The sequence below is a fragment of the Argentina anserina genome, chromosome 1 (assembly GCF_933775445.1).
Source record: "Argentina anserina chromosome 1, drPotAnse1.1, whole genome shotgun sequence".
Lineage (NCBI taxonomy): Eukaryota > Viridiplantae > Streptophyta > Magnoliopsida > Rosales > Rosaceae > Argentina > Argentina anserina.
This window is the reverse complement of record NC_065872.1, coordinates 4,537,318-4,552,497: the sequence shown is the minus strand read 5'-3', so window position 1 is coordinate 4,552,497 and position 15,180 is coordinate 4,537,318. Positions and strand designations below refer to the sequence as shown.

General features: G+C 38.9%; 2 protein-coding genes across 2 annotated transcripts; one reads left to right on the top strand and one right to left on the bottom strand.

The window, feature by feature from the left end:
• Positions 1-6,444: 6,444 nt before the first annotated feature.
• On the top strand, positions 6,445-10,282 carry LOC126784748 (probable L-type lectin-domain containing receptor kinase S.5). Its single transcript, XM_050510249.1, has 2 exons — positions 6,445-7,949; positions 9,229-10,282. Exons 1-2 carry the CDS (start codon positions 6,668-6,670, stop codon positions 10,080-10,082), a joined length of 2,136 nt encoding a protein of 711 aa, XP_050366206.1. The 5' UTR covers positions 6,445-6,667; the 3' UTR covers positions 10,083-10,282.
• A 3,199-nt stretch (positions 10,283-13,481) lies between these two features.
• LOC126784759 (2-oxoglutarate-dependent dioxygenase DAO-like) lies at positions 13,482-15,161 on the bottom strand. Its single transcript, XM_050510260.1, has 3 exons — positions 14,593-15,161; positions 14,086-14,401; positions 13,482-13,946 (listed from the first exon to the last, which is right to left on the bottom strand). Exons 1-3 carry the CDS (start codon positions 14,919-14,921, stop codon positions 13,689-13,691), a joined length of 903 nt encoding a protein of 300 aa, XP_050366217.1. The 5' UTR covers positions 14,922-15,161; the 3' UTR covers positions 13,482-13,688.
• Positions 15,162-15,180: the final 19 nt, after the last annotated feature.

The following is a 15,180-nucleotide window of genomic DNA, read 5'->3' as shown; positions in this document are numbered from 1 at the left end:
ATATTGGTATGAACACAATTATTTTCCTTTAAGAAATATAGTAGTGACCTGTGATAACCTGAAATTTTAATATATACTTATTTACTAATATGTTTTTATTTAAATAATTTAGTTTGTATTATTTTGCTCTTCTAATTTGTTATTTTTATTTACTTAATTAGGAGAGTATTGGCCCAACAACCATGATCACCGAAGCCCAAAATAGTTTTTAAAGAAAAGCTTTTGTCGTACAAATTTAGAACGACATCTCTCTCCTTCTTCCTCATTTATCTTATTGTCGTCTTCTTCCTTTTCATCACCGCTTTCTTCCTCTGGTATTCCAATCCTAATCTGAAAACAACTTCCAGCTCCCTTGAACCGCCTCAGAAATTTTGAAAACCATGGGCAAACAAGAGATGTTCAATTTCTAGGTAATCAAGTTTTTAGCTTGGGCGTTACGTTATATAAGGATAAGAACCTACATACATATCTCTGCAATAGGGCTTGCTGGTGAAGGCTTTATTAGGAGATAGGAACACATGAGTTTATCTATTGAATGCTTAGTGAATAGTGATCAAGCAATCAAGGTGATAAGGTTTGACCAGTTTGGTTTGCTTGATGTCCAAGCATTTCCAGAATTCTTTACCTTGGTGGTCCACTACATGTCTAGTATAAATAACAGCTGCATATATGTTTCTTCTACACTCTGCAATAGAGCAATAGAAATAGAACGTGAGTGAGATTGAGTGTGGGAGAGACAAGAAGTAATTACAGAAGAGATGAGATAGAAGATAGAAGTCAGAAGAACCAAGATAAGAATCAGAAACATAATCCATAAGGTTTGGGATTCAAAGGTGAATTCAATCCTCCTAGCAGCTATTTTAAATCTTATATTTGCTGTTTTGTGTAGCCTAGCTAGTACTTGTATACATTAGCTTATGCTTTTATTCAGTTCATATCCTACATGTTTTTCAAATATATTGCAAGCATAGAAGCTATTAAGATCATTCAGTGACATTATTTCATAAATATGGGTGTCCTAATCAATTCTAAGGTGGTTGTTGGCTCATGATCTTTCATTTGGTTTATAGAATTAGAGTTTAGAGTGAACAGGGACCCTATATGATCAATTATATGTCCATATTGTAGATTAAGAACCTTAAACTTGGTATGAACTAATGCAACATTCATTTGGGAAATTTCTGTTCCATAATCATTTATTTAATCTTAAGCAAACCATATATAGTACTTTGATTTTGGTATTTGTTTCAGTAACCATTTACATGATTGAAAGCTCATAAATATTGTTTGATTCTGTGTAGTTTGATGAAATTTCATTTTGAAATTCGTTGGTCAAGTTTGAGTCAAAAAGCATATGTTTGCAGGATGCACACCATTTTCTGAGATTTGAACCCAGCAGCCTTTTAATTAAATTACTGTATATTTCAGTTCAGTATTTGAGGTTGTTTTCTGCATTAAAGTTGTAGTAAACATTTCAAATATCATTTGAGAGTTGGAATCCCTTGCAAAGATTTTTTCTAGATTAAGTTGTGATTTTTCAAAGGTCAGCTTCTGCATTCTGCAAAACAGTTTCTGAGTTTTACATCCAGTTATATGTCAACCTGATTTAGGTACAATTATGTTTGTTATTTGAAGTCAGTGTCTTCATAGAATTTATAGTAGACATTACAATAATCATTTCAGAGTTGGGATCACTTAAAAAAGAGTTTCCTAGATTTAGTTATGATTTTTCAAAGTTAAAGATTTGCATCAGGAAATTCTGTAGATCTATTATTCCGAGTTTTGGCCACAGTCACTTTGTTGTTGAAAACTATGCATTTTGGTTTGGTATTTGGAATTGTTGTCTTCACAAAAGTTTTAGTAGACATATTAATCTTTTTATTTCAGAACTGGAATCTCTTCAAAATGATTTTTCTAAATTAAGATATGGCTTTTCAAAGTTGAAGATCAGTTCGGGAAAATTCAGTATATCAGTTTTTCTGCATTTTTGGACCAGCTGCAATTTTTACTAAAGACTGTATCTTTCAGTCGATTCATTGATGTTGGTGTCTTTAGATGAGTTGTAAACTTGTAATAGATATCTCAATCATTATTTTAGGACCTGAATCTCTTAAGAAAGACATTTTATATTTAGTTATGATTTTCTGAATTTAAGGGTCTACATTAGGAATAACTGCATTTGGATGATAGTTTGCTTCTTTGATTTCAATAGCTTCTCTGTATCAAACTTGTTCAATTTGATTACAGACTGAATTATACAATCTTAGTTTTTCAACAAAACATGTGGCATTATTTTCAGTATTTATTTGAATAGCTTATGACATAGTGAAATTAGTTGTAGTTATCAATTATATGTTTTTTAAAAAGACATGCATGACATTTGTTTAATTATTTGAAGTATCACTTCAAAGGAGATCCAAATAACATGGAAGTTAGGTTAGTGTTATCTTAAGACGTACCCTTATAGTAAAATATGTTCTTACGTTATAAATATTAACTTTGTATTTGGAGTCAATTGTGTACTTATAGATAGGATATGTTATTATATGTAATATGTGATTTATGCTTAGATATTTACTGTTCATGCAAGAACATGTGCATTTCCAATTGCTCAGCAAATGTAGGGGGATCTGGGAACCTCTACTCATTTGTATTGTGTGAATATGTGTTGGTTGACATGTTTGATGTTTGTTGCTTGTTTGGTTAAATATTTGATGCATACACATTTGAATTATCTATTGATGCATCATTATGCAAAGACATATGAAGGATAAGGGTGATGAAGGTAATATGGTATTAATATTTTGTGTAGTTGAGTCCATAACCTCAGCAAGTATCATGATTCATGCACCCATATATACCCATGGTTATTGCGCAATTAGTATAGAATGAGAAAGGGTAATTCGAGGTTGGAGAAGTGAGAATGGACAAGATGACTAGCAAAAGAGGTCTAGGGAAATGATTTTTGGTGAAAGTTAGTTCATGTGGTTGAGTATCCTGAGTCACATTCTTGGTTAAAATACATGGTATGTGACATGTAAGCTTAGTGTATTCTTCTATGTGAATTAACTAGAGTAGAATGTGTATACATACATATATCATATATTGATTGTTTGATTATCTATGTTTGAGATGAATCACTCCTACTGAGCTACAAGTTGAGCTCACCCCTTTATAGTCTTGCAGATTTTAAACTGAGAACCACGAAAATTAGTAATCAAAATGGATTAGAGTACTTGGAGTTGTAGATGTGTAAGCAACATGTAGTACATTTGGGTTCTATATACTTATGTACCTCTGTAATGAAATAAGAAGTCAATTTCTATAAGAATGTGTTATTTTCTATTTTATATTTTTTTAATTTATTTTTTTTTTAACGCACACTTCGGATAATAAAAAAAATCCCTTCAAAAACCGGGGCGTGACATGACCACATGCACTTATTCTGGTTTATGTTGTTCACTTTGTGGTTTAAGAGTGTATGATCAAAGGTGGATCACAATGACATGCACTGTTGGACAGTAACATTTAGCCATGATCAGATTGATCATAAACAAAACTTCCCATTCGTTGTAAGAAGAACCTCAATAGTTCACCGACTATATAAATAAGTTGTGAAAAAGAACGAAAGGAAGAATGTTCCAATTCGGTGATATGAATGCCACCAAAAACACCCTGAAAATCTTATGAGTTTATTACAGTACCTGTGCTCAACAATCCATGCTTTAGAAAATTAAGGCAATTGACTTGATAAGCAAATGCCCTAAGATTTCGACAATTAAAGAAGAAAAGGAAATAATGTAAGTAGAATCTTTATACTGTATTGACATGATGCCAAGCACTATATGACTCGCACAGTATATATGTCAATTTGGAATAAAGTAGGTTCTTAATTTTCTTTCCAGAACTTTAAGAATTCAACCACTTCCGATAACAATTATAATGTTTGTAGATCGACGAGCATAGGCGCCCTTTCAACTGGAACTAGCTTTCCCAGTCACTGATTGACCGATTTGGTACAATTTTACAGAAATTTTAAATTTATCTTTATCTAAAAATATTATCTGTAACCTGTCGAAAGATATGTATGATTGTTACAAAGCCAAAATAAAGAGCAGGCAAAGAGGGAGTTGGGTAAGTATGACGAAACCAACTGATGGCGGAGAGCTTTATACTTTTCAAACCAAGGGACGGCGGGAGGACGGCTGCGTGGGGGCAGAGAGGCTGCGGTCTCTTAGCCAACGATGTCGGACTTCTGATCGTGTTTTTCCAAGGCTCTGGTTGGGTTGTTTCTTGGCTAAGGCGAGGAGCTCTGGATCATGGGCTTCTTTGTTTGTGCTATGGTTTCGGCGGCTACGCAGGTTAGGGTGGCAATGGTTCAGGCTGGTTCGCCGGCGATGCTGGTGAGGGGTGGCAAATGTAGGCAGCAGGTAGCGCTGATCGGGGCTTCCCCTAGTTTTGAGGGGCTGCACCTCAGATCTCGACCTCCAGATCAGGAGGTGGTGTCGTTGCCTTGTTGTGGTGACGGCGACTTTCTGGCTCAGGGCGGTGATCTGCCAGTTATGGCTGGGTTTTGGGCAGCGGCTGCTAGCATTTGGATGGCGGCAGCTTGGTTGCAGAGTAGGCGGGCCTTGTTGGCAAATGGCAATCCTTTTTTGTATCTTGATGTGTGAATACATGTTGACAATTAAAAAAAGGACGAAACATTAGAAGAAAAATCGATCTATCTACTTCATACAATCATACATAACTTCTGTACATACATTTCATATCTGTACGTATATGAATGTATCACAATTTTTGGTTCACTCTTTTCTAACAAAAGTAATACGTAATACATTTCCATCATCATGACTAATTACAAAACTATAATCATTCACTTTTAGAGTCCATAAGATAAACGCTTTCATTTCACGAATACATGTCGATCAATCACAAGTGTAAGATGAAATTATTCAAATAGTTTATATATTTTTTGTTGTTGAATTGAATTGATCGAAAGGGTGATTGACTCATCGTGTAGAAGACATGCAAGCATAACATGTGTAACAAACAACTTTCAGCGTAAACGATGGTGGCCGGATTAGTCAATTTTCATGACGATTTTCGGCGGGTATATATGGTGGACACGGAAAAACAGAGAGCATTATATATGGTGATCGAGATATTTTGGTATATATCGGGTGGGTGTGATCGATGCATTCACATTTACATTTTACAATATTAAATTATTAATGGGTGTTAATTAACTGATCATTCCTCTATGCATTCATACACATTACGTTTTCAGATTAGTCACGTTGGTGATTAACAACTTAATTATCACGAAATTGTTTGTTTAAACTTTAAAATTATCTCCTTTAAAAAATATATATATAAAAGGGCTAGTACGGCTGCCTTTAAGCTTTTATTAATTAAATTGTCGAATATAATGTGCACATGAAGCTTAAACTCATGATTACAAATACTTGATATAATATCAAAAATCATTTCAAACAAGTACTCAATAAAGCACCAACTAGCAGAGTACTACACAAATAATGACTATATTTGCTTTCGACTAGTAATAACATAGTGGAGAAATTACTATATACGTAACCCAATCAACGATAAAACAACAATTACATATACTAATGTCTAATAAAACAGCTCCCTAACAATGTTGTCACCTGAATAACTCGATGACACTTAGTCTCATTTTGCCTCTAGGAGGAAGCGCCCATTTAACAAATCTGCAACATCTACCTAAACCAAAAAAGGCACACACGGTGCATATAACGGCCCAAGGCCCATTCAAATTATGGATTAGAGTTGAGCTATCAATCCTATCATGTATTGTTGTTGGTCTTACACACTTGAGGCCCTTGAGGGTTAATCTAATTCATGCTTGATCGATTAATTATTACGATTGAGATATATTATATCAAATTGCATTTCTCCCAAACCAGAGATGAATTAAACCCAAGTAAACTGCACTAGCAATACAAGTGTGTAGCAAACAAACTATATATAACATATATTAACATTAAGCATTGCCAATTAATCAAGCAACGACTTCTTTTTTGTTAGTTTGCAAATCAAGTTGAGGGTCTCCCTCCCTCTCTCAATCACGGTTAGTAAACACGTAGATTACACACGCCACCATAATTCACCAAATGCCAATTACCTGATCGATATGAAGAATATTGGACTTCAGAAAACCAAGTAACCACTAAGAAAGCTTCCCCCCAAGAAATAACGAATTGAAAGTCGGAAAACGAAGCAAGTTATATAAAAACCTAAAATGAGGTGGACGAATGATAGTGAATGGTGCCTGGCTGCGCAATTGGTAGATAAAGCTAAAAATATCTTCAATATACAATGTAGAAATTATCATCAACCTGACCCTATCTAAATAGAAAAATATGATTTCTCTTAGAATTTCATTGGTTGATTAATAGTTTAATGGGAAAGTTCCGAGCTATATCACCGAAACTCCGGTTCAAAATACAAAGACCAGTTTCTGGGAACAAAACAAAGCTGCAGAGAAACGTAGTAAAGAAATGAAGCATTGCAGGCTCTGCTGCGTTGTTTAGAAATCAAAACTCCTAAGAGCCTCTTCCATCTCTATCCTCCTTTTGTTTTGATCGCTGCATTTCCAGCAGCTATAGCTGAAAACGCATCTGGCATGGTGAATCTGTTTCTCTCCCTCCTGCTCCTGCCGGCGGCGGCTTTCTCCGACGCTCAGACCTACGACGTGGATGACAATCAGTTTGGTCCCTTCAATCCAACAACAGATTACGACAGGTTCGCCGTCATCCAGCCGGCAACGATCAACCTTGGCGCTCTTCAGATCACGCCGGACACCGCAAACGACAACTTCACTATGGCCAACAAGTCAGGCAGAGTCTTGTACAACCAATCTTTCGTCCTCTGGAACTCCGATGTCGACTCTACTTCCCCGGGATACGTTGCCTCTTTCAACACCTCCTTCCTCATTAACGTCTATCGTCTCAACAACTCCGACATCGACGAAAACTCTACCATCCCAGGAGAGGGCCTCGCTTTCATTATAGCTCCGAATTTGACAATCCCGGCAAACAGTTCCGGTCAATATCTCGGGTTGACTAACGTCACCACCGATGGTAACGCCGGTAATCAATTAGTGGCGATCGAGCTGGACACTTTAAAGGAGGGAGCGTTTGATCCGGACAGCAACCACATGGGGCTAAATATCAACTCCGTTAAGTCTAACAAAACGGTGCCGCTTTCCGACTACGGGATCGAGATCGCTCCACCGGGGATTGTGTTTTATATGGTGTGGATCCAATACGACGGTGTGTCACATAATCTGTCAGTGTTCATGGCCAACCAGACCAGGAACGCCGACGAGACATTTACCATCCGGCTGAGACCCACCACCCCAATTCTAACGGCCAACCTCAACCTCAAGGACATTGTCAACCAAAAGTCGTACTTCGGATTTGCGGCCTCCACCGGAAGTTACATCCAGCTCAACTGCGTGTTGAGGTGGAATTTGTCGGTGGAGATGCTGCCGGATTTGGAAGGTGGAGGGGACAACGATAATGTGTTGAAAATAGCACTAGGGGTGGGTGCGGGGGTGGTTTTGGTCCTACTGTGTTTGATCGGGGTGGGTTATCATATGTACAAAAAGAGAAAGGCCAGGGCGTCGGACCCTAACATTTTGGGTGCGTTGAAGAGCCTTCCCGGAACACCGAGGGAGTTTAGTTACCGAGAACTGAAGAAAGCAACCAACAACTTCGACAACAAGCACAAGTTAGGTCAGGGCGGGTTCGGGGTGGTATTCCGAGCTGTGCTAGCTAAGGAGAACAACCTCGAAGTGGCGGTGAAGATGTTCTCTAGGGATGAGGTCAAGGGCAGGGACGACTTTCTGGCCGAGCTCACTATCATTAACCGTCTCCGGCACAAACACCTCGTCCGGTTACTCGGTAAGTACTTTAGTACTTAGTCTTTCAAATCATTTTAAAACTCACGTCCATGCACGATTAACGAACTAAATCACATGTATATCTACTGCTGAGTCGTCATAGATGGTTAAATTACTATAGTGTTCAGGGTGTGACATACGAAATGGGACCTGGATGCACATTAACCTTATAGATAAGACCAAGAGGATTTGCATCTGGTATTAAACTCTTATCTTATTAATGGCTTCGTCTCACCACACGCCGTGTCGTTTTCACCTATCCTAACACGATTTCGACTATATTGGCTCTTGGTAAATATTAGGGCGGTAAACGGTTCCAAAACAGCCAAAAATAGGTGGAACTGTAAACCGAACCGTATTATTTAAACGGTTCGGTTATTGTATTTTTCAGAATAGGAACTGAACGGTTCGGTTTTTAACGGTTCCATGGCGGTTTCGGTTCCAAAACGGTTCCAAACGGTTCTAAAAAAAATTGTCTTAAATTCAAGAATGATGTTAGTTTGAGCATATCATACTTATATCTGGTGACAAGAAATGAGGGAATATTGATAATTCGAGACAAGATAATTCCAAACCAGGGGATAGTCTCTGTCCTCCACCAAATGGAGTATGACTAGTACTTTAGTTTAAAGCAATTTCTCCCTTTTGCAAACGGTTCTGGTCCCAAAACGGTTCCAAACGGTTTCGGTCCCAAAACGGTTCCAAACGATTCCTATACATTTTTTTCTAGGAACCGAACCGAACCGAATTGTTTTTTAAACGGTTCGGTTCTACTGTTTAACTTTTTTTTTTCTAGGAACCGAACCAAACTGCTGTTAAACGGTTCGGTTCCAACGGTTCCTTCAGGAACCGGAACCGATTAACAGCCCTAGTAAATATGTAGTAGTTGACCAAAGAAAGTAGAATATTTAGTGCGTACGTATAATGTTATATCAATGTCAGAGCCAGTGGAAACTTTAGGAATAGTATCGGTCAACATTTGTGCATATCAACATTAGATACGACGCACATGAGGATTGACTGAAATGACTGATATCTTTAGGTATCTGATTAGTTCGCTGCTGAACAGCTAATCAGGTGATCTGATCTGATTAGCTGTTGAGCACCATGTCACGCCTAACAGCCGTCTGATATGACTGTTTGTCCACTGCTTGACCAGATCGGACGACTGTTGAGCGTCACCTGGTGATCAACACTCTTAATTAGTTTTATTAGTGGTTATAGTCATTTGTTATTGAAGAGGACTTGCTTTAATCAAACATTTATGTTTTGTGAAACAGGTTGGTGCCATAAGAATGGGATGCTTCTCATAGTTTACGAGTACATGCCAAACGGGAGCTTGGACGATCACATATTCTCTGAGTCGGAAAACACAACCTTAGGATGGAGTCAGAGGTACAAGATTGTCTCGGGTGTGGCCTCAGCCCTACACTACCTCCACAATGAGTACGACCAAAGAGTTGTCCACCGAGACCTCAAGGCAAGTAACATAATGCTCGACACTCACTTTAACGCGCGTCTAGGCGACTTTGGCCTGGCGCGCGCGTTGGACAATGAGAAAACATCGTATGCCGAAATTGAAGGTATCCAGGGCACGATGGGGTACATCGCCCCCGAGTGCTTCCATACTGGAAAAGCCACGTGTGAATCCGACGTGTACGGATTTGGAGCTGTGCTTCTAGAAGTTGTGTGTGGACAACGACCGTGGACTAAAATCGAAGGATACCAACTTCTAGTGGATTGGGTTTGGTCGTTGCATAGAGAAGGACGTCTACTTGAGGCTGTGGACGAGAGGTTGGGTAATGACTATGTGGTTGAAGAGGCCGAAAGGCTTTTGCTTCTTGGATTGGCTTGTTCGCATCTGATTGCGAACGAGAGACCCAAGACCCAAACCATAATCCAAATAATTTCTAAGTCTACACCAGTGCTCCAAATTCCGCCTTTCAAACCGTCTTTCGTGTGGCCTTCCATGCCGGAAGGAGTGAGCAGCATTGCCAACACCGTCAACTCGACATCGTCGTGGCCTGCCGGGATGTCAGCATCGTCTGACTGGAGCCCACATCTGGACAGCAGGGATAGCCTGGACCAATATGGAGGTGCAAGAATATATAGTGACAGCTCTTCTCTGGTTTAAGATCTCGACCATGTTTAGTCCTTTAAGGTATTATTTTATTTTTCAAGAAATTTCATAGGATTGGATTGGTTTTTCTTTTGTTTCACACCAAAGGTGAATGTCCCATGTGTCATTTGTACATTTCAAACTTATCGATGATACAGATTTTGATTTTTTTTGTAAGCTTACTATCTATCATGAAAATTATGGACCTTACCTGATGTATGATAGTTACGAAGAAGACTGTTGCCTCTTAAGTTTGAATCAGGCCTGTGATGGAGCTCAACTTATGTGAAGAATGCAAAACTTGTGATGATGAGCTTATTTCATTGAACCAAATAAGTTAGTCTGTAAAAAGCCTTTCTTACAAAGCAACTTGAATTGAAAGATGCAACCCACGTTCACATTAACATGCAACGTGAAGCTTAGATGTAAGATATCAGTTATCACAAGCAAACACTCCCTGATTATACAAAACAGAAAAGAAATCCTCAATGACAGACTGACATATGCCAGCGAGCTATGATCATATCAGTCGATCATCTAGGACTTGATGCGCAGAAGCTCAAGAATTTGACCAGCTCTCATTTTTGTCGAGAGCCTGAGCTTTCTGTGTTCTTCATAAGTGAAAGGGCGAGAGAGATGCGGGTGTTCTGCATCAACAAATTCAGGAGGAGCTTCCACTACTCCCTCCTTTGGTCAAAACAGAAGTGAAACAATGGAGATTCGAGTGGAGCCTTCCTTGCAATGGACTTTGTGCATCACACCGGACTGCCTCCCATTGCTCCATGCCTTAGGTAAATACCAACAACAACAAGAAGCATGTAAAAAACATAATTCCGAGAAGGAAAATGATTGTTGGCCTCAAGGCCTTAATTCTATGTATTATATTTTCACTACACCACAAAACAGATTTAACAACGTGCATTGCATGTTGTCAAAAGTAATTGACAACATACAACGCATGTTGTAGATGTCAAAGTCGTTAAAAGTCTATGTAATTTTAACAACGCGTTTTACCCGTTGTAAAAAAGATAACATGCACGTTATTGTAATCTTGTAACAACAAGTTTGCATGTTATAGTAAATTTTCAACAACATACAAAGTGTGCATTGTACTCTTTAACAACGCACTTTACATGTTATAAGTTTCTAACAATATGCAAGGTTATACTTCTTAGCAACACACTTCGATGTTAAAAAAATTTGACAACATGCATGGCATATTGTTATTTTGCTGAATGTTTTGTTATAACAATCTAATAAATACACAATTGACACCCAATTTACCGGGCTCTTTTTTCTTTTAACTCTATAAACATTCACCATGATTTAACCACAATTACATCACAATATTATGCTCACTTTAACCATAAGAAATACATAAATGCCTTATAAAATTTTGATACATCATCCTTTTTCCATTACAGCTAAAATGAGAGACATCAACACTATTACTCCATTAAATTACATAACTAGACAGGGGCTTAGAGAAGACTTGATCACCCACACACGCATGTTTCCTGCATTATAAAAAGAAGACAACAATAAGAAACATTGAGTATGATAACTACATTTACATAATGTTCTATAAGAAGTTTATAAAGCTAGTGCAAAGATATCAGCTTACAATCCAACAAACAGAAGGCTTAATATTAAGAAAAGTACTCATAATAATCACCTTTGTCCAGTTCTGCAACCATGCCAGTGGCAGCATCTGCAATGAAAGAAACAGTTCAGCCAAATAAACACCAAACAGAAACAAAGTATAAAGGATGAGGCTAGGAAAAGGGGAGTTATCAAAGAAATTAAATCAGAATCACCAGATTTCTTACTTACGAGCACACTGAGTTGATGCCAAGTCATAGAGACCGAAGCCCTCATTGAGAGGGAGCTGGGCACGGGCCCGGCCCGGTTGTAGTGTTCCGGGCCCTGGTTTTTTTCTAAAAAAACCAGGACCCGGGTAAAACCCGGCCCGAATCAATTAATTGCAGGATCCGGGTAAAACCCGGACCGGTAATATCCGGGCCGAGCCCGCCCGGTTTTCCGGGCCTAACTCTGTTTTTGGCTAGTTGGCGGCGAATCGGCAGTGCGAGGCGACGACAATGGGAATTATGGGATTGAAATTAGTTAAATTTAAGGTTATTTGGTTATGTTCCAGTGTCATTGTATCTATTCTATAAGTTTATGATCACTTACGAAAACCAATTACATAATAACACCTAATGTCCCGGGTTTCCGGGTTTTTTTGTTTAAAGATTTGAAGGCCCGGGACCGGCCCGAACATAACAAAGCTCGGCCCGTTTATCACATGACAACATATGAGCCCGGCAAAAACCCGGCCCGCTCGGACGGGCCCGGCGGTCCGGTCCGGGTTTTTTTTCTTTTTCGGGCTTTTTGCCCAGCCCTAGAGAGGGTTGATCTCGTTCGGTTCCGTGTAGCCACTGCTAGTTATGACATCAGTGTTCTTCTTCTTGATCTCCATGGGCAGATCGAGAAGTGATGTAACCACTGTTTTCATCTCTGACATAAGAGTCGGTGGGATCTTGTGGTTGACTAGCCTTAAAAAACCCCATTCTTCTGATGCTTCCCTCAGCTTCTTGTACTCTTCAGGATCAGGAAACCGATTGAAATCATGTCTTTATAATCGGTCTTTGACTGGCTAAACATAGCAGAACAAACCCAAGAGAAAACATGTTATCAAGGTCAGACTACATATCTGACATCTCTGTTTTGAGTTGGATTTGGAGTAATATCTTGGGATGCAATGGTTGTGGATGTATGGTCTTTTCATGCATTGGCTATCTGCATCGGTTACAGCCTAACCCAAGTAACACGATGACCAGACAGAGCAAGAAACTTGAGCACAAATGGATGAATGGTTTTACATGCATGCAGAGCATCTGTTACATAGTCAAGGATTTCATGGATGTAACGGTTTGATTGATTTCAATGTTCGTCCAATTTCCTATATATCTATGAAACCCCATTCTCAATCTCTTATTTACTGCATATTTGGTAACTGCTCAAACTAATGCCCAGACCGAAATAAAAGCAAGAAACTTGAGCACAAATCGATGTATCGGTTTACATGCACAGGTATCTTTTACATAACCAAGGAGTGATTTGAAGTAACCTGTCATCTTTACATTTTAGATGACAGGTATGGTATGGTATGGTATGGTATCTCCTGATTGGACTCATACATGTTCTCATTCCTGCTGGGTTGAGGAGTATTTACAGCTCGATATGTACTACAGATTACTTCTTTAAAATTATGTCCTCACTGGCCTAAAACGTGTGCCAGCGGGAGCATTACCGACTCCGGACTTCAAATTGGAGATAACTCTCCCGCATTGAGTTGTTGTGTGGTTTATGTTTTATGTATGGCTGCCTTTAGAATGAAAACAAATTTCCAACTTCATTGATTTTCTTTTTCATTGCATGTTAAAACCGGTAGTATATTCAAGAACAGCTGATAGATTCATAGAACAAATCTGATTTGACCATCCAATATTAGACATATTCCGTTAGTATAAATACGGGTCTAGAATGGCTTATTTAGTAAACTTGTATAAGGCAAGGTGACATGTATATATGCCAGCTAGCTTGGATCGTATCAGCTAATTAGGACTCCATGCGCAGTTTGCGCACAAGTTCAAGAGCTTCACCAGCGTGTAATTTATTGTAGACTCTGAGCTTTCTATATTCTTCATAAGTGAAAGGGGCATAGAGACGCGGGTGCTCGGAATCGACAAACTCCGGAGGAGCTTCCACTGCTTCCTCCTTTGGGCCTAACAGAAATGATGCAATAGAGACTCGAATGGTGGCTTCCCTGCATTGCACTCTGTGCTTCACAGTGCATAGCCTCCCATTGCTCCATGCCTTAATGCAAATACCAACAACAGCAACAACAAGAACAAGAAGATGCATAAGAGAAACAGAAATTTGAGCACTTAATCCAATAATAAAAAGCAAATTAGCAAAAATCACTGAAATGCAATTTCTGTTTGCATTTACCTACCTTAGCAATGTCTCCAAGGTTGACAAGGACAGTGCCTGCACAAGGGTCAACAGGTACAAACACACCAGAGTTATCCATTACTTCTAGACCTCCAACGTTTTCATCATCCTGAAGAATGGTCAGAAAGCCGGAATCGGTGTGTATCTGAACTCCGGATGATCCAACGGATTCAGGAGTGAAGTTGTACTTGTTAATCCTAAATTGGCAAGTCCATCCCTTCAGAAAATCAGTCTGCACCCCAAGACTCTCTGCCAACTTGTGTCCTATATCAACTATCTGCTCATAAATTGCTCCTGCATACTTCTCTATGACCTCTCTGCTTATTCAATCAAACAAAATTTAACTTCAGCATATAAACTTCAATACATAGACCATGTTTACTTTATAGTCGTCTAATTGAACATGTTATGTTGGTCCTATTTAACATGTTATATGAATCAGATCATATACTACAATAAGTAGAAACTAGAAATGAAGGAGTCAATTAGCAGAGCAGCCATAGCTAACCTTTGGTAAGATGAAGCCTCCAACTGCGAGCAAAACGTTCGAACAGCCTCAGATGAACCCAAGTCGTAGAGTCCGAGAGCCTCATAGAGAGGGTTGATCTCGCTGGGAGCCATGTAGCCACTGCCGGCTATGATATCAGTGTTTCTCTTCTTGATCTCTGTGGGAAGATCAAGAAGAGATCTCACCACTTTCTTCATCTCTGCCATGAGTGTCAATGGGATCTTGTGGTTGACTAACCTGAAGCAGCCCCATTCCTCTGATGCTTCCCTCAGCTTTTTGTACTCTTCAGAATTTGGAAACTGATTCAGATCAATAACAGGAACAGCCATTTTTGAGTTTCTTTCTTCTTGGTTTTCTCTGGCAATCACCCTATGGATGGGTCAGTTCAGTCTGCTTTTTATAACGGACAGTTCCTTGTAGTTGTAATCTGTACTTCCAAAAACGTTCCCAGTTCATTTCTTTATTTGGATTGGAGGATTATCTTGGACTCCATTGTTTGTCCAAATCCTTCATTGTATGTCTAATTCTGCACCTCTTATCTCCTCCATTGGTAAAAGCTTAAAGTAACACGCCTGACAGACAAAGCAA

Coding starts and splice junctions, on each gene's coding strand:
- LOC126784748 (XM_050510249.1), top strand. CDS start 6,668: ATGGTGAATCTGTTTCTCTCCCTCCTGCTCCTGCCGGCGGCGGCTTTC. Junction 7,950..9,228: donor ACACCTCGTCCGGTTACTCG/GTAAGTACTTTA, acceptor TTTGTGAAACAG/GTTGGTGCCATAAGAATGGG.
- LOC126784759 (XM_050510260.1), bottom strand. CDS start 14,921: ATGGCTGTTCCTGTTATTGATCTGAATCAGTTTCCAAATTCTGAAGAG. Junction 14,402..14,592: donor GAGGCTTCATCTTACCAAAG/GTTAGCTATGGC, acceptor TTGAATAAGCAG/AGAGGTCATAGAGAAGTATG. Junction 13,947..14,085: donor ACCTTGGAGACATTGCTAAG/GTAGGTAAATGC, acceptor ATTTGCATTAAG/GCATGGAGCAATGGGAGGCT.